At 39.5% G+C, this 16,404-nt stretch overlaps 5 protein-coding genes across 5 annotated transcripts; 2 read left to right on the top strand and 3 right to left on the bottom strand.

The window, feature by feature from the left end:
• LOC18769807 (putative glycerol-3-phosphate transporter 5) lies at nt 327-2,841 on the bottom strand. The gene is made up of 2 exons (XM_007201888.2): nt 1,423-2,841; nt 327-1,095 (listed from the first exon to the last, which is right to left on the bottom strand). The coding sequence occupies exons 1-2, from the start codon at nt 2,387-2,389 to the stop codon at nt 551-553; spliced, it is 1,512 nt and encodes a 503-aa protein (XP_007201950.1). The 5' UTR covers nt 2,390-2,841; the 3' UTR covers nt 327-550.
• Nucleotides 4,930-5,385, bottom strand: LOC109950421 (glycine-rich protein 23-like). The gene has a single exon (XM_020569047.1). The coding sequence runs from the start codon at nt 5,383-5,385 to the stop codon at nt 4,930-4,932; it is 456 nt and encodes a 151-aa protein (XP_020424636.1).
• Nucleotides 5,959-7,034, top strand: LOC109950420 (basic proline-rich protein-like). Its single transcript, XM_020569046.1, has 2 exons — nt 5,959-5,979; nt 6,466-7,034. Exons 1-2 carry the CDS (start codon nt 5,959-5,961, stop codon nt 6,841-6,843), a joined length of 399 nt encoding a protein of 132 aa, XP_020424635.1. The 3' UTR covers nt 6,844-7,034.
• On the top strand, nt 9,582-13,276 carry LOC18770660 (E3 ubiquitin-protein ligase RNF12-A). Its single transcript, XM_007203744.2, has 6 exons — nt 9,582-9,893; nt 10,509-11,516; nt 11,825-11,995; nt 12,467-12,609; nt 12,747-12,857; nt 12,968-13,276. Exons 1-6 carry the CDS (start codon nt 9,771-9,773, stop codon nt 13,050-13,052), a joined length of 1,641 nt encoding a protein of 546 aa, XP_007203806.1. The 5' UTR covers nt 9,582-9,770; the 3' UTR covers nt 13,053-13,276.
• LOC18769661 lies at nt 13,070-15,885 on the bottom strand. Its single transcript, XM_007203566.2, has 5 exons — nt 15,280-15,885; nt 14,361-15,173; nt 14,188-14,267; nt 14,028-14,099; nt 13,070-13,909 (listed from the first exon to the last, which is right to left on the bottom strand). The coding sequence occupies exons 1-5, from the start codon at nt 15,601-15,603 to the stop codon at nt 13,579-13,581; spliced, it is 1,620 nt and encodes a 539-aa protein (XP_007203628.1). The 5' UTR covers nt 15,604-15,885; the 3' UTR covers nt 13,070-13,578.

Here is a 16,404-nt window from a genome sequence, read left to right as displayed (position 1 = left end):
AAAACTGTGCGTGCGTTCCTTTGCCCTTGATGATCGGATTTGTTGACCTTTGTGGAGTTTTCTGATCATCCTACTGGTTTTTGAATGTATAATGTAACCAGAAAAGCCAGCGACGCATAAAATGCTTTTTATTTGACTGCTCAAAACATCATACATTTGTTTCTTCATGGGCTGCTTCTGCTGTGTGCAACTTTAATTTCACATACTGGAACAGCTAATTACACGCTTCTTGATTAATTGTCGCTAATATGAGACCAATTTGATTCAATACAATGAGCAAAAAGAATTTGGGACTCGAGATGGAAGAAGGCAAGAGACGAGAAACATAGAACCAAACCGTCGAAGAATTTTTATTATTAATTAGCCGTATCTCTACGTAGGTAAGAAACCCAACAAGCTGGAACAATGAATGAGCTACAAAACAATGAGATACAAACATACACAAATGACCCCACCAATAGCCCCTCTCTGAATGAAATCTACATTTCTGGTATGACAAGAACGACAAAAGAAAAAAAAAGAAAAAAGATATGCCTTGAGAAAATCTCAATCACTGTGTGCCTACGCTATATAAAGACCATTTTCCCTCATTCAAATTTCCTTTGATCTCCGTTCTCGCAATGCGAATCAAAAACAAAGTTGCACAGAAAATTGCAAAAATTAGCATAAGAAATACATTGTTCCACCCTGTGGTGGAAATATACCCAGCTAAAAGTGGGCCAAGAGCCGCCCCAACAGAACCTGTACCATCTATAATTGCAGTTACAGTAGCTAATGCACGGGAATTTCCTCTGATCACTGTCTGGGTACCAAGATCAGCAGCAACGGCTGTGGTAATTAGTGAATATGGGCCATTCACCAGCAATCCAGAAAGAAACATCAAAAGAATGTTGGCAACCATAGATAGGCTTCCATATACCCGGTAGAAAACAAGGGCCGGAACCGAAAGCAACAAAAATGCAATTGACGTTACAGCTCGAGCTTCAATCATATCAGATATCAATCCAGCTAAAATTCCACCGAAGACTCCTCCAATATCAAATATGGCTGAAAGATTCCCAGCAGTTTTGTGTGACAAATGCACACCAGCAACAGCTGCAAGGCGAAACAAAATTTATGATGAATACGAGAAGATAATCCTCCTAGGGTAATTTTGGATTTTAAAGACATACACATACAAACATAGGCGCTGTTACAGTTAAGAGTATAGAACTGCAATATGTGTCCAATTTTAAATGCTCTGGATTGTTTGTGAATTGTGATGAGGACGGCCATTTTCATGACAATCCATGATGGTGTATTTGAACAAAAAAACTCAAACATGAAATCCAAAGAAGCAGTTCAACCATAATGGGATATCAAAAGATGATCCCAACAATTCAATTTCAAAGTCATATATAAAAATCTAACTGGAGGAAGTACCTGTGTGCCTTATGTAAAAGGGCAACCAGTACAAGAAAGTGTAAGACACCAGCTTTGAAAAGAATAGGCAGAAAGCAAATGGTGCCACGCCCGGTAACCTCCATGCCTCCAAAAAGCCAATTGCAGCCAAAGAATCTGCACCTGTATTGACATCTGCATTCTCTGTTCCAAGAAGACCTGCTTCCTCTGATTCCACTTTTCCCTCCAAATTCTCTATGCCTTTAACTTCCACATTCATCTGAATCTCCTTTACCAAAGACTCAAATCCCAAGTGTTCTGGACTCACGGGAAGAAACAAAAACACTAAAATGCCTACCAAAATGACCAAAACCCCAGGCACCACAAAGGACCAACCCCATCCAAATTCCAAAACCCCAGACGCCACAACTGAACCAATAATGTTTCCAACTGAGGTATGTGAACTCCAGACCCCCATGATCAACCCCCTCTTTTCTTTCTCAAACCAGTTTCCCACTACTGCTACCACACAAGGCCACCCAATTGACTGAACTAACCCACAAAGTACTTGAACAGCCATAAAGTACCCCAACAAATGAACACCAAACCAATATCCTAACCCAAAGAATATTGTTAAAATGCCACTACACATCATCCCAAACACGAGAAACAACCTCAAATCAATCCGATCACCGACATGCCCTGCAAAGTACATTCCAATCGAATACGCAGAAAGAAATGCAAGATCAAGCTCTCCTAGCCTGTGGGCACCATGGGGACCGTTAAAGGGATCCCACCCCGTATCGGCTGAGCTGGTATTGGACTGAATTGTGGGTCCAAGCACGCTCTTGACAATGCTTGGGGGCTTTCTAGAGGCATGAAACGAAGCATAGGCAAGGAAGGTGATGATAAGGACTGAAAATTGGTGGAAAGCTAGAGTTTTGTGTGGGGGTTTGAGGGTTGGGAAATAGTTGAGAGCTGGAGCTAGGCTTGAGGTTTTGGATTGCATTGTCTATTGAACTCAATATTTTGCAATTAGTACTACACACAAAAAGCTACACAGAATGCTCAGATATACAGTAACTATAATTACGGAGAAAGATGGTGGATCCAAAATGTTGGAGTTTTTAGTTGCACAGAGAATTCACCGACTGCAAAAAATAAAAACAGAAGGAAAAATGTATAAAACCCTAATGTTTTACCTGATCTTTTCCTATCAATCTCTGATTGAGGCGGAGGGTCGTAAGCAGAGGGGAAGAAGGTGACGACGAAGCTACAGTATTGGCTTCGTGTGATCCAATATCTAAGTCTTCCACCAGAGCTCTGATAAGCTCTTTCATTTTCTCGTCTTCACCATCGCTGGTGAGATGCTGAGAGACTGGAGAATTTTTGGAGAGACGGAAAGAAAGGGGAAGATAAGAGTGGTTGTGCTTTGACTTTCAAACACATGTGAACCACAAGTGCAAACGTAAAAAGTAAATAAACGACATTATGTATTTTGGAATATTTGCGAATTGGCCATAGGGTCGTTTGTCGTATCTGAAAATAATTGCCCATTGAGGACGAATATTTGGTTTAATTATACTTTTGGAAGGTGCCGCGTAACGCAGAAATGGATCTCATTGGCATTTACAGCAGCAAGAGCATCCATCTGTGTGTGATGTCAACGTGGCAGTGGCATTCTCAGTTGAATTTTAAAGTGAAAAAATAATTAGCAAGCAGCAGCAGCAGTAGCAGAAGCATGATCCACCTTTGGATTACAGAGAAGAACAATCTCAATGTTACTGGTTTGTTATTTTTGTATGGAATTAGGAGGATACCAAAAAACAGTAACAATATAAGCCCACGCCTGCGAGATAGAACAGTGTAGATTGCAGAAAAACAGTCGTCTGAAACAACAGCATCAGAAATCAATCAGAAAATCTATGTACAGCTCCCCCACTGAAACCTGTCCACCATAACATTATGGTAAGCAATAAACTGAAACAACAATAACCGGCAAAAGAAGAAGAATTCATTTCAAATACCCTTGAACAATCGAATCCTTCACAGCATTCAGCAAGCTTTTGTCAACTTCAGTTGGAAGTGTATCGTCTAATAGAATGTTAGGTACCTTGTGTCAATGTCCTCCGCAAGTCCTCTCTCCAATGGCTCTGCAATCTACATTAGGTGATCATAATTTTAAAAAGTATCACATAGAAGTTCTGATGGCAACTATTTGAATCTTGATTGACAACAAACTGGTTCTTCATGCCACTCTTCATCTTCACCTCAAATATATATCTTCTTTGCTATACCATTTTACCTTAATTTCTTCAAAATTTGTAATCTAAACGAGCCGATAAATCAAGGATACTATTAAACGAACTTTAAAATTAACTGAGTACGTTCTACTACTAAACTATTCATTAAATTACTAATTTACTCTAATATAAAATTACCATAAAAGATATATTGATTGTGAAACAAATGTTACTAAGTACACCCTACCATTACCATTGTGTGAGTTTCCAAACCATTCTTTGCTTTTTGGGTAATAGAAGAAGCTTTGGTAACAATTTGCTTCATCTGAAAATTTGATCGACTGATGAATCAAAGAACCATCGGCAAGTCACCTAATACCAGTATCAACTTCAAAGCCTCCAGACCAGAAAAGCCAGACTCAAAATAGAAAACAATATAACTTGGCTTCACTACGACTCATTCAAACCCAATCAAGAGTTAGCTAATTACACCATGTCCTTCACAGAATTATTACAAATCAGAAAAATGAAAAAGAAGCTGTAGAAGGCCCTTTAATCAAAGGCTAGTTAAGCCGAAACTGCAAAGCTTTGATCATATCAGTCCAAATATACCCTGCTCCTCTCTAACGAATTTAGCAACCTTAAAAGAGTAACATAAAAATTTCTCTATCACGATCACAGCAAATCCCCCTTTGATATCTTTATATCACCAAGTTTGTGTGAAGGAGAAATGCAGCAGCTAGCTCTCGAATGAGTTTGGTGTTGTGTGATATGGTATATCATGAATATTTTTAATAGTTAAATAAAATATTTTTGATTAATTTTATATTTTAATTTAAATATTAAAGTGTATTCAGTTAAATTTAAAGTTCGTTTAAATGTATATATATGTTAGATAATATATATATATATATATATATATATAACTATGAAGAATAAAGATAAACATATCAATCGGTAGTCTATAATAAAAGAGCAATCTCTCACTGTCTCGCTGACGCAAATATAAAGAATAGAAGGGCAACATAATCATATCATAATAATTTTATTGTTATATATTACATGCATCATACAGTAGTACTAGTATGACATGAACCGCCCTTATCTTCTCCAGCTAGCTGAACTGAGCTACTGGAGATGGCCGGGGAATGGAAGGATCTCACCCAACATGATTACCAAAACTCTAACTAGAAATTAATAACAAGCACAACATCATCATTATTAGCTAATTACGCTCATCATCAACTTAATTATATCATCATATATAGACTACGTGCTACTAGTACACCACAAGTCTTGTTGCCCATCAGAAGCGACCATGTCCCCCTGGACCGCCGCCGCCTGGTCCTCCTGGGCCACCGCCTCCCGGGCCTCCTGGACCACCGCCTCCCAGGCCTCCTGGACCACCGCCGCCAGGTCCTCCTGGACCACCGCCGCCAGGTCCTCCTGGACCACCGCCTCCTGGTCCTCCCCAACCTCCTCCCGGTCCTCCTGGACCACCGCCTCCTGGACCTCCCCAACCGCCGCCCGGTCCTCCTGGACCACCGCCTCCTGGACCTCCCCAACCGCCTCCCGGTCCTCCTGGTCCTCCCCAACCTCCTCCCGGTCCTCCTGGACCCCCGCCTGGTCCTCCCGGTCCTCCTAGACCGCCGCCTGGAGGTCCATGGGAACCTGGTCCACCTGGTCCTCCCGGACCGCCGCCTGGTCCGCCTGGACCGCCCCCAGGTCCATGGCCATGATCATGATGGCCGGGGCGGTGCATCTTCAATTGGTTGTTGCAGTGCAGTTGCGGAGAGACTATTTTGGAGTTGATTCTTACTTTGTCGAGTTGTGGAATGTTGCTGTGGCGAATTGTTGAAGAAAGCAGTAGGATTTTATAATGCAATATTATTGCCGGTACAAAGCGACTTCCACATGGTAGCTAGCTAGATGCTTTTCAATCATCGTAAATAGGTGCCACATATAAAAGATATTTTCTTTCTTATCCATCTAGCTACTATAAAATGACTAAAGAGGACAATATTATTACAAGAACATTTACTGTCCATCTGAAACATGTTACATGTGCATCACACGAAGCCTTTTGTTTGTTTTTATCAAATTTCAAATTAGAACAATCTATATCTTTCATTTTCTTGCCATTATATATAGAGAAATTCTCATATACGAACGTTTAGACGTTATTATTGTGTGGATGTCATGTATTTTTTTAATATTCTTCATTACTTTCTTTTTTATTTACAATAGTATTGGCACAATAATAACTTTGTAGACTTCCGAAAATAACTATTATATAAGGTTTGTTAAAATAAGAATAATTATCATGATGTCCTCTATGGATTGCCTTGTTAATTTGGTTTATAGTTAATTAGTTGTGGTATATTAATATTGAATATCGTCCTGGGTGCAGGTCGGGCCTTTTGGCTTTGCAAGTTCTTTTCTTGACGTATTAAAAAACAAAAACACAAGGGAAAAGAATTTTGGTGTAAAACAGAGTAAAAACTGTAGGTTACACCAAACAAAAGTGAAAGTAAAAACCAAAAGACTCATTCTCACACACACAAATATAAAGCACTAAAACGAATAGAAGGGCAACGTATATATCATCTTCATTTTATTGTTATATGCATGCATCATACACTAGTATTACATAAACCGCCCTCCTCTTCTCCAGTTAGCTGAAACTGAGCTACTGGAGATGGCCGGGGAAGGGAAGGATCTCACCCAACATGATTAGAAAAACATTACTAATTAATAACAAACACAACATTATCATTATATCAGCTAATTACTCTCATCATCAACTTCATTATATCATCATATATAGACTGCGTACTACTAGCTATTAGTACACCACAAGTCTTGTTGCCCGTCATCGTTAACTTATCAGCGGCCACCGTGCCCCCCTGGACCGCCTCCACCTTGGCCTCCTGGACCGCCTCCGCCTTGGCCTCCTGGACCGCCTCCGGCTTGGCCTCCTGGACCGCCTCCGCCATGTCCTCCTGGACCTCCTCCGCCATGTCCTCCTGGACCGCCACCCCCTTGGCCTCCTGGACCTCCTCCGCCTTGGCCTCCTGGACCGCCTCCGCCTTGGCCTCCTGGACCGCCTCCGCCTTGGCCTCCTGGACCCCCGCCTCCTTGGCCTCCTGGACCGCCTCCTTGGCCTCCAGGACCGCCACCTTGGCCTCCTGGACCGCCGCCTGGAGGTCCATGGCCATGATCATGAGGGCCGGCTCCTGGGCGGTGCATCTTCTTGAATTGGTTGTTGCAGTTGCAGAGAGACTCTTACTCTTGGTGTGATTCTTACTTGTTGAGCGGTTGAATGTTGATGTGGCGAATTGTTGAAGAAAGCAGTGGCTTTTATAATGCAATATTTATTGTCGGTAATACAAAACACAAAGCAATGTCCACATCCTCACTAGCTAGATGATTTTCATCACCGTAAAGAGGTGCCACATAAAAAATGAAAAATAAAGATCTTTCCTATTAATTATATATAATTCTATCCTATCCATCTAGCTACTTAAAAGAGGACAAAATAAATTTTGTTTTTTTTTTCCTGTTAGTAATTACATCTTTTTCAAGATAAAACAATCTAGTAATTTTTCCTCCATAAGGAAAAGAAAGGGCCATGCTGTGTTATTATTAATTACATCTTTTTCAAGATAAAACAAAGAAATTGTTTGGTAATAATGTTAAAGAGAAAAGTACAAGTCTAAGGAAATTGGAAACGGCGTCGGCAAAACCCACTTGAAGTGGAAAACGACCTCCAACGGCCCCACTTTTATTTTAGAAAAGAAAAGCTTCTGAATTAGGATAGGACAACACCAACAACCACAACATCATATGCGTATACCAACATCATCTTTAACTTTTCTATATAGGTCGCAAAAATTAGGATGATATATATACTATTACTATACATACATCTTCTAATTTCGGGGCACTATATATATATATATATATATACACAGAATTTCAGTTAAATAGGCTTATTTGAGAAACACTTCGTAAGGCATATTTTGCATTGTATTTCAATTATCCTAATTAGTTTAATCGTTTATTTTTTAGGTATTCATTTAAAGATCATCTATGCATAACATCATTTGGATTTATATTTCATTTGACCACTCAATTAAACAATAATATTATTTTAATATTTTCTTAAAGCACTATGTTCATTGATTTTATTAGAGATAATTAGATGTCTTAATTAACAGTTTCTGCCTAATATTTACAATAGCTTATATATATAATTTTATTTTATTTTTATATATTTTTTTTCGTACTTCAAAAACTCAATGAACCTGGGGTGAGCACTTAACACCACCATGTTATGCACTTCTTTTGTTCACTTTCTTGCAGCAGTAGTTAATTAAGATATATTCATTTATGAAGTCAAATATCAAATTATAAAAGAAGAATAATTATCATGCTGTCCTCTGTGGATTGCCTTGTTAGTTTGGGTTTTTGGCTTTGCTAAGCATTTTTGGTCTGCTCTGCTTTGCAAGTTCTTTCTTGGGAAAAGAATTTTGGTGTAAAACAAAGGAAAAACTGTCAGTTATTACCAAACAAAAGTGAAAGGAAAACCCACAAGATCAGTCATCTCATTATTATTTTAGATGGATAATCAGCATCCTTTTTTTGGTACATAAACACACTGTGATAGTGATTTCTTAGCTAGCTAGAGCCGATAATGTCATTACAATCCATGATCATGAGATGAGATGAGATGAGATGAGATGAGATGAGATGAGATGAGAGCAAGCTAGTTAAAACTAGAAATTACATATATAATTACAACACCTCTGCTTAGCAAGCTATATATATAGCTAGCATGCATACATATTAGATGAAGATTCATGGGTGGTGGTGGTGGTGGCAATGATCATGATGGGGATCATGTGGATGTGGCTTGTGTGGTTCAGGAGGGCCAGGGGGAGCTGAAGGGGGTCCTGGCTGAGGAGGAGGAGGGCCATGGCCGCCTTGCGCCGGAGGAGGAGGTTGACCAGGAGGACCAGGAGGAGGACCTGGATGACCATGCCCGTGCCCCTGCGGTGGTGGTGGATGGTCTGGCATATTTCTCGATCTCTATAATGCTGGATTAAGATTAAGAATTGGATTTGGATTTTATAGCAGTGAATAAAGTGCTTTTGCTCTTTCTTTATGCACACACAAGTAGAAGTAGGTTCGTGGCTATAAATTATATAAAAAGCTAAAGCTGAGCTAGGGCAGAATGGTGCTTCTTCTGTAGAGGGCAAACGTGTCTTTCATCTTCATCAGCTACTAGTCTAATGCATGATCCTTTTCCTACCTACAATTCAATTCCAATTTCATATCGATCAGTCATAACCCAAACTACTTTTCTACTTTATTTCTGATTACAAATTACATGGCCATAAATTGATCATGTCATTGTCATATATCCACAGACTCCCCTGTCAGATTCGGACGTATATATATTCCAAGTTCCAACCAACCACGTAACCCTCCCTTCGACCAAAAACAAACCACGTACCCCCCATCTCTCACAAGCTGTACTGTGCTTCAATTATTATTGTGCACGCAGCACATGGCAATGATGGCATGCCATGACTCGGCTTTAAAACTTCCTTTTTTTTTTTTCGTTTTAAATGTCTTGGGGCCAAAACTCGGCGAGTAAGGCCCAAAAACTTGATGGATCAAGCTTGGCAAAGTATACAATTCCAACGAGCTCGAGAGCCCAATCATACTAAGAAGTTGACTTCAGCCCAAAAACCCATGACCGGTTTGGTGGATCCTTAATATTTTCAGACTCAAATATTTCATGTTAGGTTTTCAGCCAATTTTTCCACATTTACTTGTACTAAAAAATAAGTAAGTGTAATTCTTCATAGACAATAAAATATGTTGACGCGGAGAGGAACATATTTACTAGTTAAAAGTCTTTTTTCCGGCAAAAGAAATATTAAAAAAAGTCTTTACCGCAATGATACGGAAGTCCACAAAATAATTGAATTTGAAATAAAGAAAGAAAGCTTCCTCTTGAGTCTCTCTGTCTCTGTCTCTCTCTCTCTCTCTATCTCAGCTGGTGTGCTTCAATTATCATCAACAACATCCTCCTCCTCCACTTCTTAACTCTCAAGCGTTCTCTCTCTAATCTCTAAAATGGGTTCGAGCAGTAGTCGACTGGGCTCCCGCCCATCACGGGCCCGAGTCAATCGCACCACCAATCGTTCCATACTCTCCTCTTTCGTCTGTGGTGGCTCCTCCTCACGTTCTACTTACGAGGTACCTTCTTCTTATTCTTCTTCATCGTCGTCCACTAAATTTGATGTCTTTAATTCAATTTTCAATACCCATTTTTGGATTTCTCATCATTTTGACCTTTTTGAATGCAAAATTCGATTTTTATTGGTTTTTCGATGATTTGGGATTTCATCATCTGGTGCAAAATATAGATACCTCTATCATAATCATGAAACAAACCAGTGCAAGTTTTAAAGCCTTTTAAGCATTTTTCTTTAAAATAAGTTGTTTTGGGGTTTTATTTTCCTCAAATTCAATTTGCAATCGAAGAAAAATGATATGGGATTTGGCCAGCTGATGCAGTAGGTTGGCCCCGTGCTCGGTAATATCGTAGTTATTCTTTGACTTATCATTTACCTGTAAACGCAAATATTGTCCCCATTATCGTTGTGATGCTCTTGTTGAAAAAAAGTTGGGGATTTAGTTCATCGGGTCATATAATTGAGGGTTCCGAATTTAAATATGGCCTTTTCTACCTGAATCCTTAAACATTTCATGATTCAGTTAGTAGATATAAGCTATATTTCTAATTAGTTTTGTACTTGGTAGTTATAGATTATGGAAAGAGACTGATTTGTTTAGTTGTTTTTCCTGCAGATGGAAGATCATCCAGCTGAGTGTCTTGTGAAATATGCAGAGCAACGTAATCTGGATATTAATCAAGTTCGGAACTCCACAGAGGGAACTTCGTTGGTCTCCAGTACAGGGGCACGGTTCACCTGCCCCATTATTGAAATTGGATCATCATCTGAGAGCACTGTTGCAGCCAGTCAGAATACTTATTTTGAAGATGGTTTAAGCAGTGTTCATACAAGTAACCAGGGGAAGTGCTTGTCCAAAAGCAAAGAACTAGTATCTCCTCATCAGGTAAGTGCCGATTATAGTCATGATGAATCTTGTAGGGATAATAGTACTACAGCTAGTACTTCGTTTAAAGAACAACAATCTTCAGACCCAGTCTCTGTGAATTGTTCCGCTAATATGGATGCAGTCAATGGCATTGGTAATTCAGCAGACAAGAATGTATCTCAGACCTGTCCTGAGGTTATGCGTCCAAGTAGTTCCTCTCCACAGGGGATTCGGAATTCCCGCTCTACTGAAGTGTCTGTTGAGAATCATGTGGCTGAAGTAATGGCTGCCCATAGTTCTAATGCTGATACAGAAGCTGCTCGTGTTTCTGAAACACCATCGTCTTTTCACTCACTTGGAAATGATTCCCTTCGAGAGGCAATACCTTCTGGTTTAGGATTCCTTGTGTCCAATAGGGAACAAGGCGAGGAAGATGGAAGTATACTTCATGTTGATGTCATGAGTATTTCTTCCAACCTTTTGTCTAGAAGCAATGCTGATGCAAGTAATCGTGAGGCCAGAAGGAATGGCAGACGACTATTCTGGGATGCATTTTCAAGACGCAGTTCCAGAAGGTTTATTGATTCTCCAACAATTCTTTTATCTACTGATGATACTGAGGATCTAGGATTTCATGACAGATGGCTACTTGGTTTGAGTGGTGATTTTTTCGATGATGGGATTGGAGCTGATTCTGGTTACCAGGGCAATAGAATTCCCAACTCAAATGAACGACGACGGCATTCTAGATCCGAGGTGATCTTTTAGACATTAAAAGTTTATTATGTGGCTTAACTTGGATATGAAATTAGGGCTTTTTGGACTCTTTGGTTCCATTCATTCGGGAGATTTTTGGCTCCTATGTGTATCAACAGTATATGCATGTTCATTTATTTGTTTACTCACATGTCGTTCATCAACGGTACTTTAATATTTCCTTCATTAAATGTTTTATCCAAATGTTTTTATGGGGCGAAGAATCTATGAATTGTAACAGCTCTTATTTTTTCGGGGTTCTCTCAATGACTTTTATTGATTTGCATCGGCATGACTCTTCTTTGTAGGTCTGGGAAAGACTTCGTGTTGGCCTTGATGACAATAGTCAGCGTAATACGTCCTGTCCTACAGGAATCCACCCTCGTGGCATGTGCTCATGTGGCTCGTTCTTGACCGAAGAGTCTAGTACTCGGGCAAGTATATCAAGAATTGTCATGCTTGCTGAAGCTCTATTTGAGGTAATTTTCTCTGTTTTAGTTTTCTTTCCTTGTCATGATTATGTCTTCTCATATTGTCCTCAAATTTCTTGGGTCTTGACCTATACTAATTCAAACGGTTTAAGATCCATGAGTTCCATGTTATGTTATTCTTGTCTTGTATGTGCTTTTGTTTTTAGAGCTAAAATCCTCTAGTGGCCCCCGGAATCTTGTTTGGTAGATCGGATTTGTAAAAAGAACCATTGGTGGTTATAATGTGAGTGAGGAGGGTATTTATAAAATAAGTTATTGCCTTTTGTTTTGTTCACTTTTTACCTGGGGCGGCTGTTAATTATCCCTGTAGTTATGTAATTTTCTCCTGTTTTGGGGTTAAAACTTAGGTCTGAGTTTGGTATATTATTCATTTTGAGGCCTCTTTGATGGCTTTTAGCTGCATGCAATCATTCACTATCACTTTTTAAACATAATTTTGTTGTAATGTATGACGTGCAGGTTTTGGATGAAATTCATCGCCAACCTGTGTCACTTTCACTATCTATGGTCTCAGTCCCTGCCCCTGCATCTGTTGTTGACTCTTTTCCTCTTAAGAGTCACACAGAGGTTGACACATTAAAGTCTGGGGATGATGTTGCACAGTAAGTTTTATTTAATTTATGCCTATTTTTCTCTTGGTTGGGGGGGTTTGGTGTTGCTGAGTGTTTTCTGATTTGTGGGATTCAGTGTTTTCTTATTTAATGCATTTGTTTGATCATGGTGAGTTAATAATTGATAGGTGTTACATATGCCTCGCTGAGTATGAGGAAGGGGACAAAATTCGAGTTCTTCCTTGCCATCATGAGTATCACATGTCATGTGTTGATAAGTGGCTCAAAGAGATACACGGGTATTGTCATTGCCCCCCCACCACTTTCAAATGATTGTCCTTCATTTCCCTTGTTTCATACTGAAAGTCTTTCTGTTCTTTCCCTACTGCCTCTTTCCTCCCTCTTACAGCGTTTGTCCACTTTGCCGAGGAGATGTTCGTGAGGGCGTCATCACTGACTGTTCCGTCTCCAACTCGGAGATATCTTCTGTTTGATATAATTGTACGTATTGATGTAAATAGTTATGATGGTTCTTCGCTTTTACAATGACATGTTATCTGTCCTCCAACACTAACTTGTATCAGAATTTTCCACGATCCACAATATTGTAGCATCTTTTTCTCATGATGCGGCTTTGTAGTACTTGTATAGAGATGCAGAAAATGAGATAATTGTATGAATGTGCATCTATCAAACGCATCTTTGATATTTGTATCAAGGCCCTTTAGCATGCAGCAAAGAGTTAAATTAGTAGATAAATTAGAGTTGGATTGCTGATATATATCTAATTTAGAAAAAAGGTAAACCCCCAGGAGCAAATCAAATTCCGAACAATAGGAGGATGTTACATTCCCTAAATTTACAAGTCAGACATAGAGTTTGAATTACTTGGAGAACAGAGATCTTCTCTCAAAGTTCATACACATTCAGCAATTTGACAATCAAAATAAAATACACCAATAAACTGATAATACCAATACTCTTAGAAAAGGGATTAAACCCAAAATATGTGTGTCCTCATCAATAGCCATGCCCTGGGATCCAAAAGGGATTCTGGTGGTCTTGTGTAAAAGCTGGTTTAGATCTCAGCTTCCTTCCATCACTAGGAGTGTGATCATCGCAGAAAGGATTGGTTTCATGGAACTTCGAAGTATGGTGTGAATGATCTCCGGAAGCAAAGAGATTCGGGTGACAATTCTCCTCATCGTCTTGGAATGTCGTCCATCGAGCTGAGTTCATGCCATGTTTCTCTCTGGCAGCATTTCTCAAGCTCTCCATCTCCCCAACATGGTCCTTGAATTCTTTTTTCACCACATCCAAAACAACATCTCCATACCGATCACACCATGACCTTAAACATCGAAAATAAAAGAGTAAATAAATAAATAAGAAGTGTAAGTGTGATGGTTTTAGCTTATATGCTCAAATACTGGAGGATGAAACAGCACAAAAAGAGAGAGTTTGCTCACTTGGGAAAGAACTTCTTCAGGTCTGCCTTGTCGACGGGAAGCTTGGTGGAAATCGCTTCGATTTGGTCATTCCTGATTATATTTGTGAAAGAAAGATTGCTTTTCAATACAATGCACATACTAAATAGTCACCAAATGTCAGATAATAGAAGAGGCTTACGAAAATTTAAGATTTGGATTTGAAGTGCAAAGCTCTGTCTGAATTCTTGACAGCTCCTTTTTTATCTTCTCCCCTAAAACCTTCATATTAAGAACAAATTGACCAAGTTCAGTTTCAGCTCAAGCTTCAAATATTATCCCAAAGAATAAGAAATTGAAATAAAGATTTGCTACCTTATCAATGAAGAAATCAGAAGGAGAACCATCAGAAAGCAGCTTCCTTTTTATAAGCTTAGTGTCCGGCCCTTCACCCATGGGGCTTGAGACAAGCTTCAAGTGAACCTCACTATCCGATCTTTCATTAAGAGGCAAAGGAGTTGTCTCATCCTCCGAGTCACTTCTCTTCCATTTCTTGAATCCATCAAAACCCCATTGCTTTTTGGCTGATTTGGAAGGTGTTTGTTCATTTTCATGACCATGATTACCACCTCCACCTCCAACACCATGTCCCTCTCTCTGCTCTCTCTGAAACAGATTCTTAAAGGGTTTCCTCCTTGTTCTATCTGAGCTGCCACTTTCTTTCACCGGCTCCTGTGGCAAGCTTTCTGGCATGAGAATCGACCTGGCCTCATTTTCTTTGTAATGATATCCTAATTCATGCTTAGAAGAGCTAGAGGAAGACACTTTCGACGACTCGGGCAAATCGAATATGCTCCTTTCTTCTCTGCTTTTCCCCTGTTTGTAAGGTGATACAAAGCCCAAAACTGAAGCTGCTCCTTTAATTTGCTTCATTGCAGAGCCATGCTTCGATTTGTTCTTCGAATTTGACTTATCTTTGTCCTTGTTTAGCAAGCATTTCTCATCCTTTAAGTCAATGACAGACCACTGCTCTTGATCAGTATTCTCCTTTGGGTCCTTAGGTGGTAGCCCTGCAACAATTACATCTCTGGCCTCAATCTCAGCTCCCTGTACTGCTAATCGTTGCAGCAATGGCCTCTTGGAAGAATGGTACTCATCTTCAGATATGCATTTTGCATACAAAAGTTCCTAAAGATTTAAAGCTTCATTAATTAATTATTCCCGTTTGGTTACTTAGAAAACACAATGAAAGAAAGGAAAATGAAGAAGAAGAAAAAAGGGAAGACTGGTTTACCTGCAAGAATAGCAACTTGTCTCTCAATATAGCCGATTGTTCACGCTCAGTGGGAGAGGCGATTAGGGTGTCAAGCAAATGCGAGCGGAAAGCTGAGACCTCAGTCTCAGCCAAAATGCCTTCTTTATGAAGACCCATCAAATTTAACATCTGGTGGAAAGAGTCTTGCTGCCATTTGAGATTGTCTGATTGCAGCTTTGAAAGCTTGTGCTCTGCAGCTGGCAACCTCCGTTTCTTGAAGCTGAAAGGAAGAATGGTCTTGCATAAGTTGGTCACCGAGTCATGGAGAGTAGAGTAGTATGTGGGTGCGTATGAATACACCATTCTTGAAATTCTGGGATCTTGATTTGAATTGCTAAATGGGTTTAAGCGAGATCGAATGTTTCTGCAAATTGCCAGAGCTGTGATTTTGGTTTTGGCTTGTGGGCGTTGTTTGTATAGTGAAACACACTGTGAAGCTGATGGTGGGTTAGACTTAGAGGTCGATTTCAGATTTTGAATTTGGGAAGACGGGAAACGGTCACTAGGAACTAGCCGTTGCGGAGAGCCTAAAAAGGTAAAATCACATGGTGGCAAAATAATGAAATATGCGGTTGATGAAACGTCGTCGGTTTTGGTACGTTTCCCTTGGCAATAATAGAGTGTTTTCTTCCCCTACAAAAGGTGCCTTGACATTCTTAGTCTTAGCCTTTGGTAGGGGAGATATGTGCAAAATTCACCTTCTCTTATTCCTAAAAATTTGAAAAATAGATATTTTAATTCTTCAAATTTAGAAACTAACTTGTTTTGAACTTGACATTATCAAAATTAGGTCGAAGTGTTATTTGAGATTTCGAAATTTTGTACCATCATCTCAACCTCCATATTAAGTCACATATCGACTCAATTTCGATTATGGCAATATCTTGACATAATCTAAAATATGTTAGTTTTCTAAACTTTTTAAGGCTGGCTGTGTAAAATGAGTTATTTTTTAAACAAAACTTGTATTATATGGCTCTTTAAAAACCAGACAGGTAAACTTTCAAACGTGCTACCGAAGGCTATGTCTGAGTCACATCACATGTGAAAACTTTCAAACGTTTTGGACTCTTGTATCACTCACACTCCACTCCAATCAAAAGA

The sequence above is a fragment of the Prunus persica genome, chromosome G7, assembly GCF_000346465.2.
Source record: "Prunus persica cultivar Lovell chromosome G7, Prunus_persica_NCBIv2, whole genome shotgun sequence".
In the NCBI taxonomy this organism is placed as follows: domain Eukaryota; kingdom Viridiplantae; phylum Streptophyta; class Magnoliopsida; order Rosales; family Rosaceae; genus Prunus; species Prunus persica.
This window is presented reverse-complemented; position numbering and strand designations above follow the sequence as displayed.

Coding starts and splice junctions, on each gene's coding strand:
- LOC18769807 (XM_007201888.2), bottom strand. CDS start 2,389: ATGCAATCCAAAACCTCAAGCCTAGCTCCAGCTCTCAACTATTTCCCA. Junction 1,096..1,422: donor CTTTTACATAAGGCACACAG/GTACTTCCTCCA, acceptor TTCGCCTTGCAG/CTGTTGCTGGTGTGCATTTG.
- LOC109950421 (XM_020569047.1), bottom strand. CDS start 5,385: ATGCACCGCCCCGGCCATCATGATCATGGCCATGGACCTGGGGGCGGT.
- LOC109950420 (XM_020569046.1), top strand. CDS start 5,959: ATGGATTGCCTTGTTAATTTG. Junction 5,980..6,465: donor TGGATTGCCTTGTTAATTTG/GTTTATAGTTAA, acceptor GCGTACTACTAG/CTATTAGTACACCACAAGTC.
- LOC18770660 (XM_007203744.2), top strand. CDS start 9,771: ATGGGTTCGAGCAGTAGTCGACTGGGCTCCCGCCCATCACGGGCCCGA. Junction 11,517..11,824: donor GACGGCATTCTAGATCCGAG/GTGATCTTTTAG, acceptor TCTTCTTTGTAG/GTCTGGGAAAGACTTCGTGT. Junction 11,996..12,466: donor TTGCTGAAGCTCTATTTGAG/GTAATTTTCTCT, acceptor TATGACGTGCAG/GTTTTGGATGAAATTCATCG.
- LOC18769661 (XM_007203566.2), bottom strand. CDS start 15,603: ATGGTGTATTCATACGCACCCACATACTACTCTACTCTCCATGACTCG. Junction 14,268..14,360: donor CTGATTTCTTCATTGATAAG/GTAGCAAATCTT, acceptor CTTAATATGAAG/GTTTTAGGGGAGAAGATAAA. Junction 13,910..14,027: donor CTGAAGAAGTTCTTTCCCAA/GTGAGCAAACTC, acceptor TCGATGTTTAAG/GTCATGGTGTGATCGGTATG.